We start from the raw sequence: 14,884 nt of genomic DNA on the forward strand, positions 1-14,884 counted from the left end.
CACACACACACACACACACACACACACACACACACACACACACACACACACACACACACACACACACACACACACACACACAGGTCCCATGACTTTACATCAGATAAGAATTAACTCATGTTACAATACTGGAGGTGTCACTTTAGTTTAGATTAGAAAAGATTAGCCTTTATGGTCTCCCTTAGGAGAAATTTGTCGTGGGCACACAATATATCTACAGTTAGCATTCAGTATAACACACTTATCCAAAAGTATTGAATGATGCTACAATGGACACAGAACTTAAGTTGTACAGCACAAACTTTAGAAAAGGAGAAGACGTGTGTGTGTTAAATAAGTTGCATCACAGCAACCAGAGAGAGCTGATGAGAAAGAGGTTGTTTATTTATCAAATGTTTCAGAATAAAGTTTAACTAGGACTAAAGACACTTCAAAGTATGATTGAAGTTACCTAAACTTGCAGTATCCCTGGTAGAGAGTGTGATATCTCAGCCACAAAGTAGAAATTTGATGGCGTGTTGTACTTTTTCTAATAGTTGCAGTCTGAAGTATTAATGGAAGATTTTGAAATGCAGAAAGAAGCACAACTCTCTGGTGAGAAGGCGTTATGTGTATAGGCAAACAACGTAGGTCAATAAGTTAGAGAGGTTACAAGCAGAAATACAGTGATACAATTTGATAAATAGCTTAAATCTCATCATGATATTTACCCTAATGCCATTTGTGATGGTACACAATGGTTCAAACTCACAGCTGGGGATGAAAATGCACATTATTCCAGGTCCCATAGGAGTGATCAGAGTTGTTGCACTCTCTTTGTTCATGGAACAATTGCATCATGCAACACAAGCACAAAAAGGTTTCTGTTCTTAGCTGTGTTGTAATAAGCTCACTGTCATTAATCATTCAAAAAATATCTGTCCTCCATCTGCACGACTCCTGCTACAGATATGAGTCATTTCCCTAGTATATGAAATTGAAAGAAAAATGTATTGCCTTGGGCGTAAAATTAAGAGCAAATATGCATCGCTGTGGGATTGTTTTTGGCCAGTAAGGACTGGTTTCCTGCTCTGATACGTTTGATTAAAACGCATCCAGGTGTTTACGTTTGGCGAGCCAGTTCTTTGTTGAGAGATAAATATGGAGGGGTTTCCCTTTAGGGAGGCTGACGGGGTGGAAAAAACAATGCAACAGTTTATTGAAAGCTCGCCAGCTATGGTTAGACGTGTGTGTGTGTGTGTGTGTGTGTGTGTGTGTGTGTGTGTGTGTGTGTGTGTGTGTGTGTGTGTGTGTGTGTGTGTGTATCTCCTTAAATCACTCTTCAGGTATGGTACAAATAACATGACTCTACAGCGGGGAAAGAGGCCCGCGGCTACGAGGACCAACACAAACAATAACCAACGCTCACATTCAAAAGCCAGCGCTGGCATGGCCGCAAACACCTGGATGGAAAACACACACACACACACACACACACACACACACACACACACACACGCACCACAACAAATAGAGCTTCACACCTGGACAGGAGAATAATAGAGCGAGGCTTAGTGTCGCTGCTCTGTAATTTTTCTAGCATGCTGCGTGATCTTCCTCTCACATGTGCGCACGCACGCACACATGCACGCACACGCACGCACACACACACACACACACACACACACACACACACACACACACACACACACACACACACACACACACACACACACACACACACACACACACACACACACACACACACACACACACACACACACACACACACACAGTTAAGCAGCGACACACATTTCCCCTAAGAAGCTCAAACAAAGGGCGGAAAATCTAAACCAAAATAATGAAATGGAGACAATATCACATCCTGGGATTTTTAAATCACCACTCCCTGGCCTACGCTCTGGCTTTGACATTCACTCAACCAATCAGGGGGCTCCGGTGGGACAGCGAATTCAGTTGTGTACTACCAAAGGTCAAAATAATCTTGAAATAGAATTTTGGAGCAACTGACCTGCTGATCAAAGCTTCAGAAGGAAAGATCAGAGGTAACAGAAATTGGTAAGTTAATAAAATATAGTAAGTTACTTTCAGTTAGTCTGTCCATCTTTGTGCAACATGTATAATGACAATAAGAAACTTCTGATAAAACTTTAATTGAGATATTTAATTTGATTATTTTAAAAACTTCACTGACCGACTCTGAACCATTATGGCTGTGCCTTGTTCTACAGTGGACAGACTACTAATCATGTTTGAAATAAAAGAAGTGTGTGAAACCAAGTGGAGGTAAGCTGACCTGTAAACTGTCCAGGATGATGCGTAGAGACTGAACTTGTCTCCGGACGGCGTTGGAGAAGCGCTCGTAGGTGGCGGCATCGTACTCGCTCATATCGATCTCCTTCAACCTGAGAGGAGCAGAGAAACACAGGGAGGCAGAGGAGAGACGGATGACTGGATTTGATCTGTTTCAGACAAACTATGAATTATATTTAAGCATACAGTATGTTGGATTCATATTTTTTGCTTCTGACTTTCAGCTTCAAAAGTCTTTATCAGAGGAGACTTTTTTCGGTACAAGCGGGTTTCTTCCAACCTGGACAAAAACTTTAAATCTCACTGGCCAATCATAGTCACTGCAACAGGTTTGTGCGTCTATTCTGCAATTTATCATTTCTATCCGAGTAACTACTTGTGTGTTTGACTTCCAAAAATGTCAGGTAGATAGAGAAAGACAGAATGAAAACAGACTGAGAAAAGTCTTCCTGGGGTCAGGACACCTGTGGACAAACTGACACAAAGGTCAGTGTTGTTAAATACGGAGCTCCTTTTGTGTGCATGTGCATGTATGTGTGTGTTCTCTCTAAAGCACACCTGTGGACACGACAAGACAGGTGGGCTGTGCCCCCCCCCAAGCCGAGCTTATCAGCATAATCGCACTGTGTAGGTACTTAAGTGTGTCGACACACACGGACACAGACACCTCCGTGGGTGTGGTAAGGGTCCTCCTAACCTCACCATGTTGGAACTGATCATAAAAGAGGTTTGTGGGTGTGTGTGTGTGTTCTTGTGTGTGTGTGTGTGTGTGTGTGTGTGTGGTGGTGGGGGGGGAAGAATCTCTGCCAGGTGTTGGAAACGTTTGGTGACAACCAGACCGTGACATCCACAGAGATACAGAGCTGTGACTTCAAAACACAGGTAGGGGTTAAAGGATGGTGGCGAGGCTTTGGCTTTATGTGTCACGGCTTGCAACAAACCTGTGTGTGTGTGTGTGTGTGTGTGTGTGTGTGTGTGTGTGTGTGTGTGTGTGTGTGTGTGTGTGTGTGTGTGTGTGTGTGTGACAGAGAGAGAGAGAGAACGTCTGGTTGCATGAGAGCAGAGTCAGACAAACGTATTGTGTAGACTGCGATGGCATCAGCCATGCAATCATGAAAACTTCAAACTCACTCAGAGAACCTCCACCAACAATCTTAACATTGCTAAAAAACTTCATCATTACCAACACCTGGAATGTCATATCAAAAATCTTAAATGAAGGGGAATAAATGAGTAAAAAACACTTTCACAGTAAGTGCTAAAACGATTAATGTAACACAAAAACAACAATATGCTAAATGTTCAAAGACAAGCTGTATACATGCTTATATAAAACCTATGATTAAGTGTATTTCAGTGAGATTGATTCTAGATCCTGAGCTCGTCACTTCCTGTAAGGTCAAACTTAAATGCTCATAAGAAGAAGGAAAAGAGCGGGAACAAATCTTCCTCCACTTTCTGTAAATAAATGGATTGAAAGAGTGGAGGTTAGACTCTCTGTATTGTAGAACAAGTGAATGACAGTTTAAAGGTACACTAGGCAGGGTTTCCATAAAATATCAATGTGTACACTCGTACAAAAATAATCCCTCTTGTATGACTGACTAGTTGTAGAAATGTTGCCCTCTAGCTGCATTTTCTTACTTTATTTTTATTTGCCCTGTGGGGGGAGGGGCCACATTTAAATGTTGTGTTTACAAAGAGTAAGCCACAATTTCTGAATAACATATTTTGTTCAATTTAAGATATTAATGTTTTTTTTTTACATTTTTTTTAAATATCTTTATACATTTTATATCTTAGCTTAGAATTGTGTGAGTTGATTGATCAGTGATATTTTCCATCCTCTATACCAGCTCCCCCTATGCTGCCATTCACTCTCATGACACATAATGTTCTGTATCACACTCACGTTATAGTTATTTTTGATCAGCACACACTGTCTCCTGTCTGTTCCTTTGCATTCACACCACATCATGTCAGCCCACAGAGCGGTGCACAGCACAGGGACTTCCTCCACACATTCCTAGGTATGCACATGTGTGTGTGTGTGTGTGTGTGTGGATGCGTGAGTGTGTGTGGTGAGCAGACACTCTGGCCAGTGGCCGCGGCTATTTCCTTCAAATTCCTGAACCTTGATTTAACCGGGAGAAAGGGAGTGAATGACAAACACAGAGAAAGAGTCTGCTCTGGATGGAGGTGGAGGCACGGACATTTCCCAAACAACAGACACACGAAAAACGACGACTTATGCCGACACTCCCTGCAACTAAACAAACAACACCAACAGTGGCCTTCCATGTACAAGACCTGCCTCCCACAGGATGAGTTCCTCTTCAAATATGTTGATTATCTGATTTAATTCTGCATGTAAGGATGCATTCAATAACAGAAACAGAAAAGCTAAATTAGAATGGTTTTGTTTTAAAAGTCTCTTTTCATTTATACTTGTTCTGTCCATCACTACCTCCCACAAGTTTAAAACCTACTGCTCATTGTGGCTGCCTTGTGAAATGTTTCCATAAGCATTTTTGTATTGTAATAAATATAGTTAACACCAAACAATAACAACTTATACAGCGCTCATCAATTCTTGAGCAATCATTTTCAATTTCTTTTACGGGTGTGTCCCTTTAACATTCAGGAGGTTTATGGATTCAAAGCTGAAGGAAACTCCACTTATTCTCATTTATTTGTTTAGTTACAGCGCCATACAACCACAACGTCCTGGGTTTGATTCTGGCCTTGGGACCTTTGTTGCATATATTACCCCTCTCTCTGCTTGTACGCCGTCATCTGTTAAAAAAAATGCTAAAAGAAATGCCTCAAAACAATCTAATCTAGGAGATTATCTTCTTTGAATGTTGTTTTATTTTTTGAAAAATGCACATTCCTCTCTATGGAAAAAACCCAAAAAATAAATCTATTATTCAATTTTGAAATGTACATTTTTTTTAAAATTCATTTTTGACCTCTGACACAGCCAGAAAAAACATCCAGAGAAATGTAAGTATGTGTAAGTACATGTTTTTTTAAGGCATACCTAAGCCTGTTTTTGCTTGTGTGTGAATGTATGCGTGTGTCAGGTGCTCAAGGGTTTACGGAGGGATCATAGTTTGATTGATGCTTCATCTTAAGCTAAGCAAACAAAGGATTGAGTGCACACACCAGTGAATGAGAAGATATGGAAAGAGCCTGACAGAGATGACCTGCTATGTGAGAAAAGAGAAAAACAACATAAGATCAAGCCGCCTCCTCTACAGGTTCACCTACGTGGTGTGTGCTCACCTGCTGTGTTAGAGCACAGTCAAGTACAGTGACATCTACTTGGAAGAAGGGCATCAGCATGTAGCTACAAGATTCTCTCCGGGCTTAGCGGGACACTGATAGACAGGCGGGAGGACGGGGAGGGAGGGAAGGGAGGGAGGGAGAGGACGTCAAAGAAGAAATTTAGAAAAGCGAGTGAAATGGGTGAAGACCAAGGGGAAAACAGAAGAGACACAAAAAGAAGAGAGAGAGGAGAGTCAGAGAGGTTGTCCTCTTGGCTGTGAAAGCAGCCAGTGTGTGAGAAGGGCCATGCAGGAAAAAGGGGGAGGATGAGAGGGGGTGGGGGAGGGATGGGGGAGTAAAGAAAGTAAAGAGAAACGAAACTGTTTGAAGCAGAGGAGAACAGAGACAGCCTTCATGGTGGAGCTGGTGAAAGGGGTGCACTCTTAACCCTCTGCTATGAAGTGAATGTGTGCAAGTGTAGACACACACACACACACAGACACACACACACACACACACACACGCACACACACACTGCCCAGTGGATCTACCATTGCGCTCATCCGTCCAGCCGGGTCACTGCAGACTGTGGTTGTTTGCCCAGGATGGAGCGCCATACCTGGGATGACTGACTGACAAGGAAACCCAACAGACGCCCTGAACAAAAATGCCAGCGCACACACACACAAACACAAACACAAACACACACAAACACACCTGTTCCACATTACACACACTTCTGTTCTGGGTAGTTTCCAAAGTGGAAAAAGAGAGTCAGTCCAAAGCATCTGTCCACCTTCACATAGTTTCCCACCTGTGGAGGTGACTCAGTTTGGATACGGGTTATTGGTTAACGATCCACCGTGCTTTCCTACACTGGACGGGTCCAGACCTACCTTTCTTTGAAGGCTTTTTCACCCATTTCGCGGGCGGCTTTGCGAACCTCTTCCGGAACGGCATCTTTCTCGGCCTGGGACACCTGGTAGACCTTGTGTCCCGCATCCAGACGATAGGGGCCCCCTTTACCACCCAGACCCGCCGTGTCCCTCCCGCCTGCAAACAAACATTTTATCAGGGATGAACCAATCACAGTTATAGGAGGCACAAATAACTCATTTAAAAACTTTACATTTGACCCAGAGTTTTTATTAACTCAGTAAAATGTTTGCATTAATTTTACTGTAAACACAACACATTGACTTACAGGGTAAATGTTGAGCTATTGATTGGTTCTTCACTGTTTGTTAGAATTTTTTCAAACCTTTCACGAAAAAATTGAAAACTAAGGGCTGCAATAAACAATTATTAAGTTATGGATTCATCCCTGGATTGCTGTTTAATTGATCATTTAATATCTTTTTCTATAAAATGTATGAAAAAATGAAAATAAATAATCCCATCCCTATTTATAATTTATACATATTGTTTTTAAACATCTTTAATTTCGTGAAATTAATTCAACAAGAATTCATAATCAAAATAGTTGTCTATTTAATTTCTGTTCACTGACTAATGTATTAACCAATTATTCTTTTCATCACTATCATAACCATAGTTCAAATGTACACATAGTAATATCTGATTCTGACAGCTCTTTGGTAAAAGTACAGTTTATTAACGTCTTCTAAGCCCTAAAGCAGTTGAGCAGAGACTAAACACCTCGCGTGCTCCTGAAGTGCCATCAATCATAGTAATGTGTAATGTTTAAAATGTCACAATGATTTCAATCATCATTTGGTGGACAGAATGGAATTTCTGCATGTTGCTGACTCGTTATAAAAAACACTGGTTACCTGTGCCTCCAGCCCACTGGTTCCCCCCAACGTGAGGATCGTTGTTGGCGTCGACCTTGCCATGTTTTGGGGCGCTGACATCCAGACCGCTCTCCTTCTGGATGGTGATCTGAGAGCAGAGGATCGAGAGATGCCATGTGGGTCAGTTTTTAAACATTCGGCATGCATGCAAGTAGAGACTCACATGTGTGCAGGTGCCTCTGAAATGAACTACAACCAATGCTGTAGCTTATAAGACTCAAAGGGTCGGTTCAGCCCCAAAATCACACAAAAAAACACGTTTTTTTCACAAATAATGGTGTTTTGCCACTTATATAGTCTGGATAATCCACAGATTTGCATGTAAAAAGTCTGAAAACGCTAACAGACCACTCTCATCTCAGCAGGATGACCAATAAGTCACACAACCACAGTTTGTAGATGTAGATCCAGAGATAAGATAACCAGTTAATGAGTAACACTCCTAACTCAGGGAATCCAGTTTCATCTGAGAGGCTGCAGTGTTTAGACAGTGTCAAAACACTCTCCGGGAAAAGCTTCAAAGAAAACGCACTGAGTCCCTATTGTAGTAGTAATCCCACTTTGCCACTAATAGAGATTCATGAGATTCTACTTTTTGTCTTTTCCAAGCTCACACAACAACTCCTCTGATGTACTGAATTAGTTTGTTAGACAGCCAACCAAAACACCCACACAGTCAGCTTCGACACAGTCAAAGCAATAACAGAATGGACTTCGGTTAGAGAACTGGTCTGAGGTCAGCAGGATGGTCAAGGGAGTGATGGAGAAGGAGGTAGCAGAGACACAGAGAGGTTAAAGCTGCTGTTTTTTTAGGCCCATCTCAACAGCACCATCGCTGCCAAAATCAGCATGCCGGCTCTGACACTGAGGCGGGCGGCCGACCAGAGTCTGGTACGCATCGGGGAGTGAGAGAGGAATGAGTCGTTCAGTGGGAGACTAAGTGCATCCCCTGTAGTTCAGCTGCATTCTTACACACTGCAGGAATTTGAATGGTATCTGTGGGGGATGAGGTTTGTTCTGTGTGTGTTTTTTCTTTGCGGTTTTTGAATTTTTTCCTGGTTCTTCACGGACTGAACAGTTGAACGGACACTTATCTACTAGTAGCAGCAGTCCAGCTGAGGAGGACCACTCCTCTCTCTCCTCTGACCCGCTGTCCACACCTCAAACTGTCACGGTGGAGCTCCGTCCTCACATCTACATGAAGCGGCTGCATCAGCAGAGCTCTCTATATTTAGAGCAGATTAGAAGGGTCAGTCTGATATAAACTAAGTCCGATTACAAGGACAAGATAACACTCACTGTGGGAACTAGTTCACAGTGTACACTTACTGTAAGTGTTGGACACAATATGTTTTTATCGCTCAAATGTCTTTCAACATTTATCCAGAAACCATCCTCCAAGTGTTTCTGCTGTTTTTCTTCTTCACGCTGGTAGAAGATGTTGGTTTTAAATGTCGTGCATAGGGGCACCTTGTTAATATCTGAGACACTCATTTGCTTTTTCCACACACAAGCTAGTGTGGACATCAAAACCTTCAGTCTCCCAACACAGAGGTGTCCTCTTTAACCTCTCTAGCAGAGCAAATATGAATATCTGAGATAAAAGAAATAGAAATAATGCGAAAAATACAATGAATCTAAATGTTCTGTAAATAATCGAATAAACTTTCCTACAAAGAAAAAAAAAAAAAAGCCCTTATGATAAATAAACATTTAAAACACCTTTTAAACCGTAAACTTTACAAAAAGTCAGCCAGGAGTCCCCACTGGTTCACTTACAGTCAAGATGGTGGCAAAGATAACAAAACAAGACTTTACTTGGATTAACTTTAGTGGATTATTACATATCAGGCATGTGTGACCTGCAACAGAAGTGATACAACTTGTTCTTAGCATGGCCGATTGCCTTTTTCTACTGAAGCAGTTGTTCATCACCTGCAGCACCTACCAGCCGGTTAAGAGGAGTGAGGAGTCAGCAGGCAATGATGTTGTAAAGCAGTCGATGACATAGTTTTTCAAAATCGATGAATCACCGCAAACAAAAGAAGCCCTTGAGCATTGAGCTACAAAAACCAGCCCAGACAGTATTTTGCTGATTGCTCCAGTACAATGCAAGATTAGCCATGGACAGACAGATACACGCACACGCACACACACAGGACGGAACGCATGATCTCCCCAGAGTTGAGATAACTTTAAAATTAGATACAATAAGCAGCCAAACATATTCTAATTAGAGTCCGACCAATATTAGTTCATCGTAGATATATCCATTTAACCAAATACACTCCCTGTCCACTTTATTAGGTACACCTATAGAATTGAATGCAATCCAATACAACGTATCTTCCACAGTTTTAACATTTAAGAAGATTATAACATATGATCTTTTTTTAGTGATACTGTCGGAAAGGTCTTAATTCAATTTTCGGTATCGGACAAGTTTTAAGACAAAAACGATACCTCCGACTCCTGCCCACACACACACACACACACACACACACCCACACACACACACACACACACACACACACACACACACACACACACACACACACACACACACACACACACACAAACACACACACAAACTGATTCACAGAGCGATATGCAGACACACCATGATCATCATCTACAGTCCAGCTGCGTTGGCTGTTGACATTACAGATTTACATGAGAAGAACTTTCTGTTCCTTGCATGACAATAACAGAAAGGAGAAAAGGGGGAGGGGCTGTTTCAGTCACCAGCAGGGTCTCCAACATGGATCATTTAAAATGGCAAACATCCCAACCGTCCCACACAGCTGCAGACCAACAGAGCATCTGTGTATCAAAAGATCAACAGGAAGTGTGTGTGTGTGTGTGTGTGTGTGTGTGTGTGTGTGTGTGTGTGTGTGTGTGTGTGTGTGTGTGTGTGTGTGTGTGTGTGTGGGTGCCCATGAACCAGTGTTGTAACCCTCAGTAACCAGAGAGAGCTTTGGTGCCATAGCTCTGCGTTGAGGTAGAGGGTCAGAGGTTTTTGGGCCTCTCGTGTCACCGCGGCTCACCTTCAGGAGCTGGCCTCTCCGCCGTGTGACGCACGGGTGAGGTCATACGGCGGAAAGGAAAAAAAAAAAAAAGAACAGCAGCAGAACATGAGCTCTGCTGCACACATGCCGGTGCCATGTTGGTGTAACGAGGCTGTGCACCTGATGCGTGGGAATGTGGCTTCAAAGGCTTAGCTGTACCGGCTAGACATAGCATTCTCACTGAGAGCGTTTATGAAGGTGGTTACGATTGCTTGATAAACACCACACACACACACAAACTGTTTTTCCCTGACAACACAGCTCCTCCTCTATCAGGCCTGTGTCTCAGAATACAGTCCATCAGAACTCCCCCTTTCGAGAACCGAGGGTTGCTTCAGTAACCCCCCTTTGTCATCACACTGCATATATAGATATAACTCTTACTGGCTGGTGACAACATTCCCCATGAATGTGTCTTCATGCCGTTAATGGAATTCTCGCTCAGTCACAACCAGTAAAAAGGGTGACGAACACTCTACTTTTGGTTTTTAGAATAAAATGACGAGTGACGCTTTACGACACGTGTCCGTTTTTGGACTCTTAGTAGGGGCCACGCTCGGTTGAGTTTCCAGCTCTCTGGTCGTGAAGGAGACGTGAGTCATTTGGGCGATGCAGCTACAGGATATCAGATAGCAGAAAACGTTTCTGATATGATCACCGAGCATCCGTCATTCAGCATATCTGCTTACATATATCACGCCGTAATGATGGATGAAACATGGTTCCTCAGAAACAAACTTTGTTATTAATTCATTTAACTGGTGGCCTGAACATAAACCTATACAACTGTCACATTACATCTGGTTTCTATAACTATTTACATTGAGGATATTGTTGAAAAACTAAATTGATATAGAATTAATACAAAATGGGGAGAAAAAAAACTTCTGAACTTATTGAAGAAATTCAGTTATTGTGTTACTCTTAATCAACACCTAGTGATGTTTCTTTTGTCCGCCTCTTAATTAGTCATAAATATAAAACAATCTAACTAGTTTTCCAGATGCATCACCTTTTATGGCTCTTAGATGTTTAAAACTGAGGAGAAGGGAAGACTTTTTTCTCTTGACATAAAGTGTCATTTATGTTTTCTACAATATGCTGGTGCAAATATCTCAATTTACTTCTAATGTGTGCCTTTATGGCAATATTGAAAATCCTTTTCCCACAAGCTTATCTCTGGGTGAGTTTGTTTGGTCTGCTTGACTGACAGTTGTCTCATCAGCTCGACATCCCACGGCTGACATTTTGCTTTTCCTGCTCCAAATAGATACAAAAATGATGGTGCACAGTATAAAACAAAACTTGAGTGATGTCGCCGACTTTGCCCGTGTTTTTCCACTGTATTTGGTTGAAAACATCACCTAAACCCAGGATGTAAATGCTGCTATGCTGCTGTTGCCACAGGTCCCTGTAGGCTAAAGATGTCACCTTAACCCAGAGATAGAGAAACGTAAGATATTAAGAGAACTAAGAGGAGTGAGGGGCGCCGGCGCTGCGGAGAAAACTTCATTTTTATGACTGTGGGAATCAATGTCGCTACTCCCACCCTTCTCTCTCAATCACTTATTTTCCCTCTCTAATTTCTTTTCAGCGTCTCTATACGTCTCTCATCTGCGCTCCACGCCTTGTCTTACAAGATTGATAGCCTCATAAACTTCGGTTTCTCCCTTCAGACGCCTAAAGACAGAAAGAGAGTGATTTAGGATTGATGGAATCTATCTGTGTGTGTGTGTGTGTGTGTGTGTATGAGCCCACTTTTGAGTGCTTTTTGAGGAGTAACTGTGTGCCCCTGCATGCACTTGGGTGCATGCTTGTGTGTGTGTGTGTGTGTGTGTGTGTGTGTGTGTGTGTGTGTGTGTGTGTGTGTGTGTGTGTGGTGTTTGTGTGTGTGATGGCATAAATGCATGCCTGTACATGAGTGTTTGTGCAATTGTGTCTACAATATGAACCTGTTAGTGTTAAACAGTCTTATGTGAGTTTATGAAACCAAGGTGTGCTGCGTGCAGGTGTGTGGGTAAGAACTGAAATGTTGTCATTTGCACTCTAATTAATGGGGTTCCAAAATGTTACTTGCACATGTCGAGAAGATCTGCAAGGCACTGCTGCAGAGTATTTGAACTTTGAAGGAGCGAGCAAGTGAAGATGTGCGTGTGAGTGCGACTGATAAGCTAACTTCAGTGTAGCATGGGCAGGGAGGAGGGGAAAGAAAAGGGTGGCAGGTGGCCAAACAGACACCCACACACTGACACACGTGTGTAAACACAGCCATGTTGTACAATTAAGTGTCAGGCTGAGTGACGGGATACATCAGAGTGAACGTGGTTTTATTTATTATGGATACCTGCTGACACCTACGTGGCCCCAGAAGCACCAGTTCAACAAAAGACGTGTGTTGTGTGTGCGCAGAGAGAAGACGACTGATGTTTCCTGTGCATCCGCGTGTGTGTGTGTGTGTGTGTTGATGATGTCATCAGTGCTGCAAGGTGACAATGTCAGACTGTCATGCACACCTGCACGCTCATTGTGAGGTTGTCACGAAAATGTGAGCATGAAGCTAGAGTCCTTTCTTTTGCAGGGAAGAATTGATCTTTGCTAATAAAACTTGTTAATTACCTCTGAAGTATATAATTTAAGAGGTACAAAGTTAATTTCTTTCATTTTCCTGTTTTCCTTTCTCATTTCATACTTTGGTCAAAAGCCAAATTGTTACACTCGTGTCATAAAAACAAGGTATTTAACAAGTAGTGCACATGTGTGCCGTTTGCAAACAGGTAAGCTGGTGAGGTGTGTAAACAGTTTGTTAAGGTAGCGTACATCTCAGAGCAGGTATACAGAGAGCCTTGTAGGCAGGTATGTTTAAATACAGTAGAGCTCCTGTTGGTGTCAGTGAGCTCACTGGGAGCACAGGAGGAGTCTGTGTGACCTTCAGTGGACTCAAGGTGCCCCATCAAAGACCACCTGACTCCTGAGGAATCTGGGCCACAGAGAGGTCCCGTGTGTGCAGTGAAGGTGGGCAGGTGTGTGTGTGTGTGTGTGTGTGTGTGTGTGTGTGTGTGTGTGTGTGTGTGTGTGTGTGTGTGTGTGTGTGTGTCTTAATAAAGAGTATATATTCTAAGTCAAAGGCACCACTTCATTTTTGGTCAGTGTTAAGAAAATTCTATATCTCTGAATTACTATAAGTATAATTAATTACTTAGTAGAAAATGGTAAAGATTGACATAAAAAAAATGTTTTTACTTTCCTCTTCATTTATTCTTAAAACAAAATACTTGTTCAAATAGTTAGTCTTATTAAAAAAGTTAGGTATACATATTATTACTGTAGAACAAGTATAAAAATACTGTTTATACCTTTTGTATTGTGTGATGACTAAATAAAAATACTTCTACGACTGTTTCACATAAAAGATGCTTACACGGATCACAAAACTTCATAATCAACTTGTGAGTTGTTTTACTTAATAAAGATTCAATTAATTATCTTTCAATGAGGAAAGAGAAAACAGATACTAAAATACTTTATTGAACTTTACGATCTTTCTCTGACATCCTTGTTTCAGCCCTCTCTCTCTCTCTCTCTCTCTCTCTCTCTCTCTCTCTCTCTCTCTGCCTTGTGCTTGAACCACAGATCTGCAGATATTGCCCCCTACATCTGGGAGACTCCATTATCTAAAGAATGTATCTGCCTCTGTTGTGTGTGTGTGTGTGTGTGTGTGTGTGTGTGTGTGTGTGTGTGTGTGTGTGTGTGTGTGTGTGGGCATCTTAACAAGGCTTTCTTCAGTACAGTGGTCCGAAAATGTTCTGACCCACACCAAGGGTCAAACCTCTTGCATCATCAGCACAATGCCCATCCATTCATACACACCCGCCCAGCTGGGTCGTAAATATAAGGGCTGGAAACATTCTGGTAAGCATGAAATGAGGAATGTTTCTGCAGCTAATATATTCTGCCAGAGTGAGGAGTGTATGCAGAGGGACATCCAGCTGAAAATCTGTTCAATGTAGTGATTTTTAAAGTGGCACTGCCCCCTGGTGGTGCTGAGAGAAACTGCATCCTGCATGCATTTCTATTCTTTACCAAACGAAGTGGTGATTATTACCTGTAAAGGTCTGCCATCCTCTGACCCAATCATGTTCCTCCATTCCATCAGCGATCTCTGCAGGGTGTCTGATCCCGTCTCCCAGAGCCGGACGTACCCCCCCATGTCCACCGTGACCACGCCTCCAGAACCGAGAGGGGCCATGAGCACGTCAGACTCTGACACCTTGGACAACCAGCTGGTGTAAGGCGACACGGTCATTGACCTGCCGGTCGCAAATATGTAGGAAAGACAAGACACAGTCAGACGGGTCGTCTAAAGGCCACCGAGAACTTCACTATATATAACATTTGGAATTTCCTTGAAAGTGTAAATCA

General features: G+C 42.4%; 1 protein-coding gene across 1 annotated transcript in view; it reads right to left on the reverse strand.

Annotated features, from left to right (window-relative positions):
* vwa8 (von Willebrand factor A domain containing 8) overlaps positions 1 to 14,884 on the reverse strand; it is a 65,966-nt gene that overhangs the window by 7,215 nt on the left and 43,867 nt on the right. The window contains exons 37-40 of the mRNA XM_054615185.1: positions 14,568 to 14,772; positions 7,377 to 7,485; positions 6,480 to 6,636; positions 2,297 to 2,405 (exon numbers count right to left, since the gene is read on the reverse strand). Of these exons, the coding sequence (XP_054471160.1) occupies positions 2,297 to 2,405; positions 6,480 to 6,636; positions 7,377 to 7,485; positions 14,568 to 14,772 (580 nt within the window). The remainder of the gene's footprint in view (positions 1 to 2,296; positions 2,406 to 6,479; positions 6,637 to 7,376; positions 7,486 to 14,567; positions 14,773 to 14,884) is intronic.

This window comes from Anoplopoma fimbria, chromosome 16 (assembly GCF_027596085.1).
Source record: "Anoplopoma fimbria isolate UVic2021 breed Golden Eagle Sablefish chromosome 16, Afim_UVic_2022, whole genome shotgun sequence".
Taxonomy (NCBI): domain Eukaryota; kingdom Metazoa; phylum Chordata; class Actinopteri; order Perciformes; family Anoplopomatidae; genus Anoplopoma; species Anoplopoma fimbria.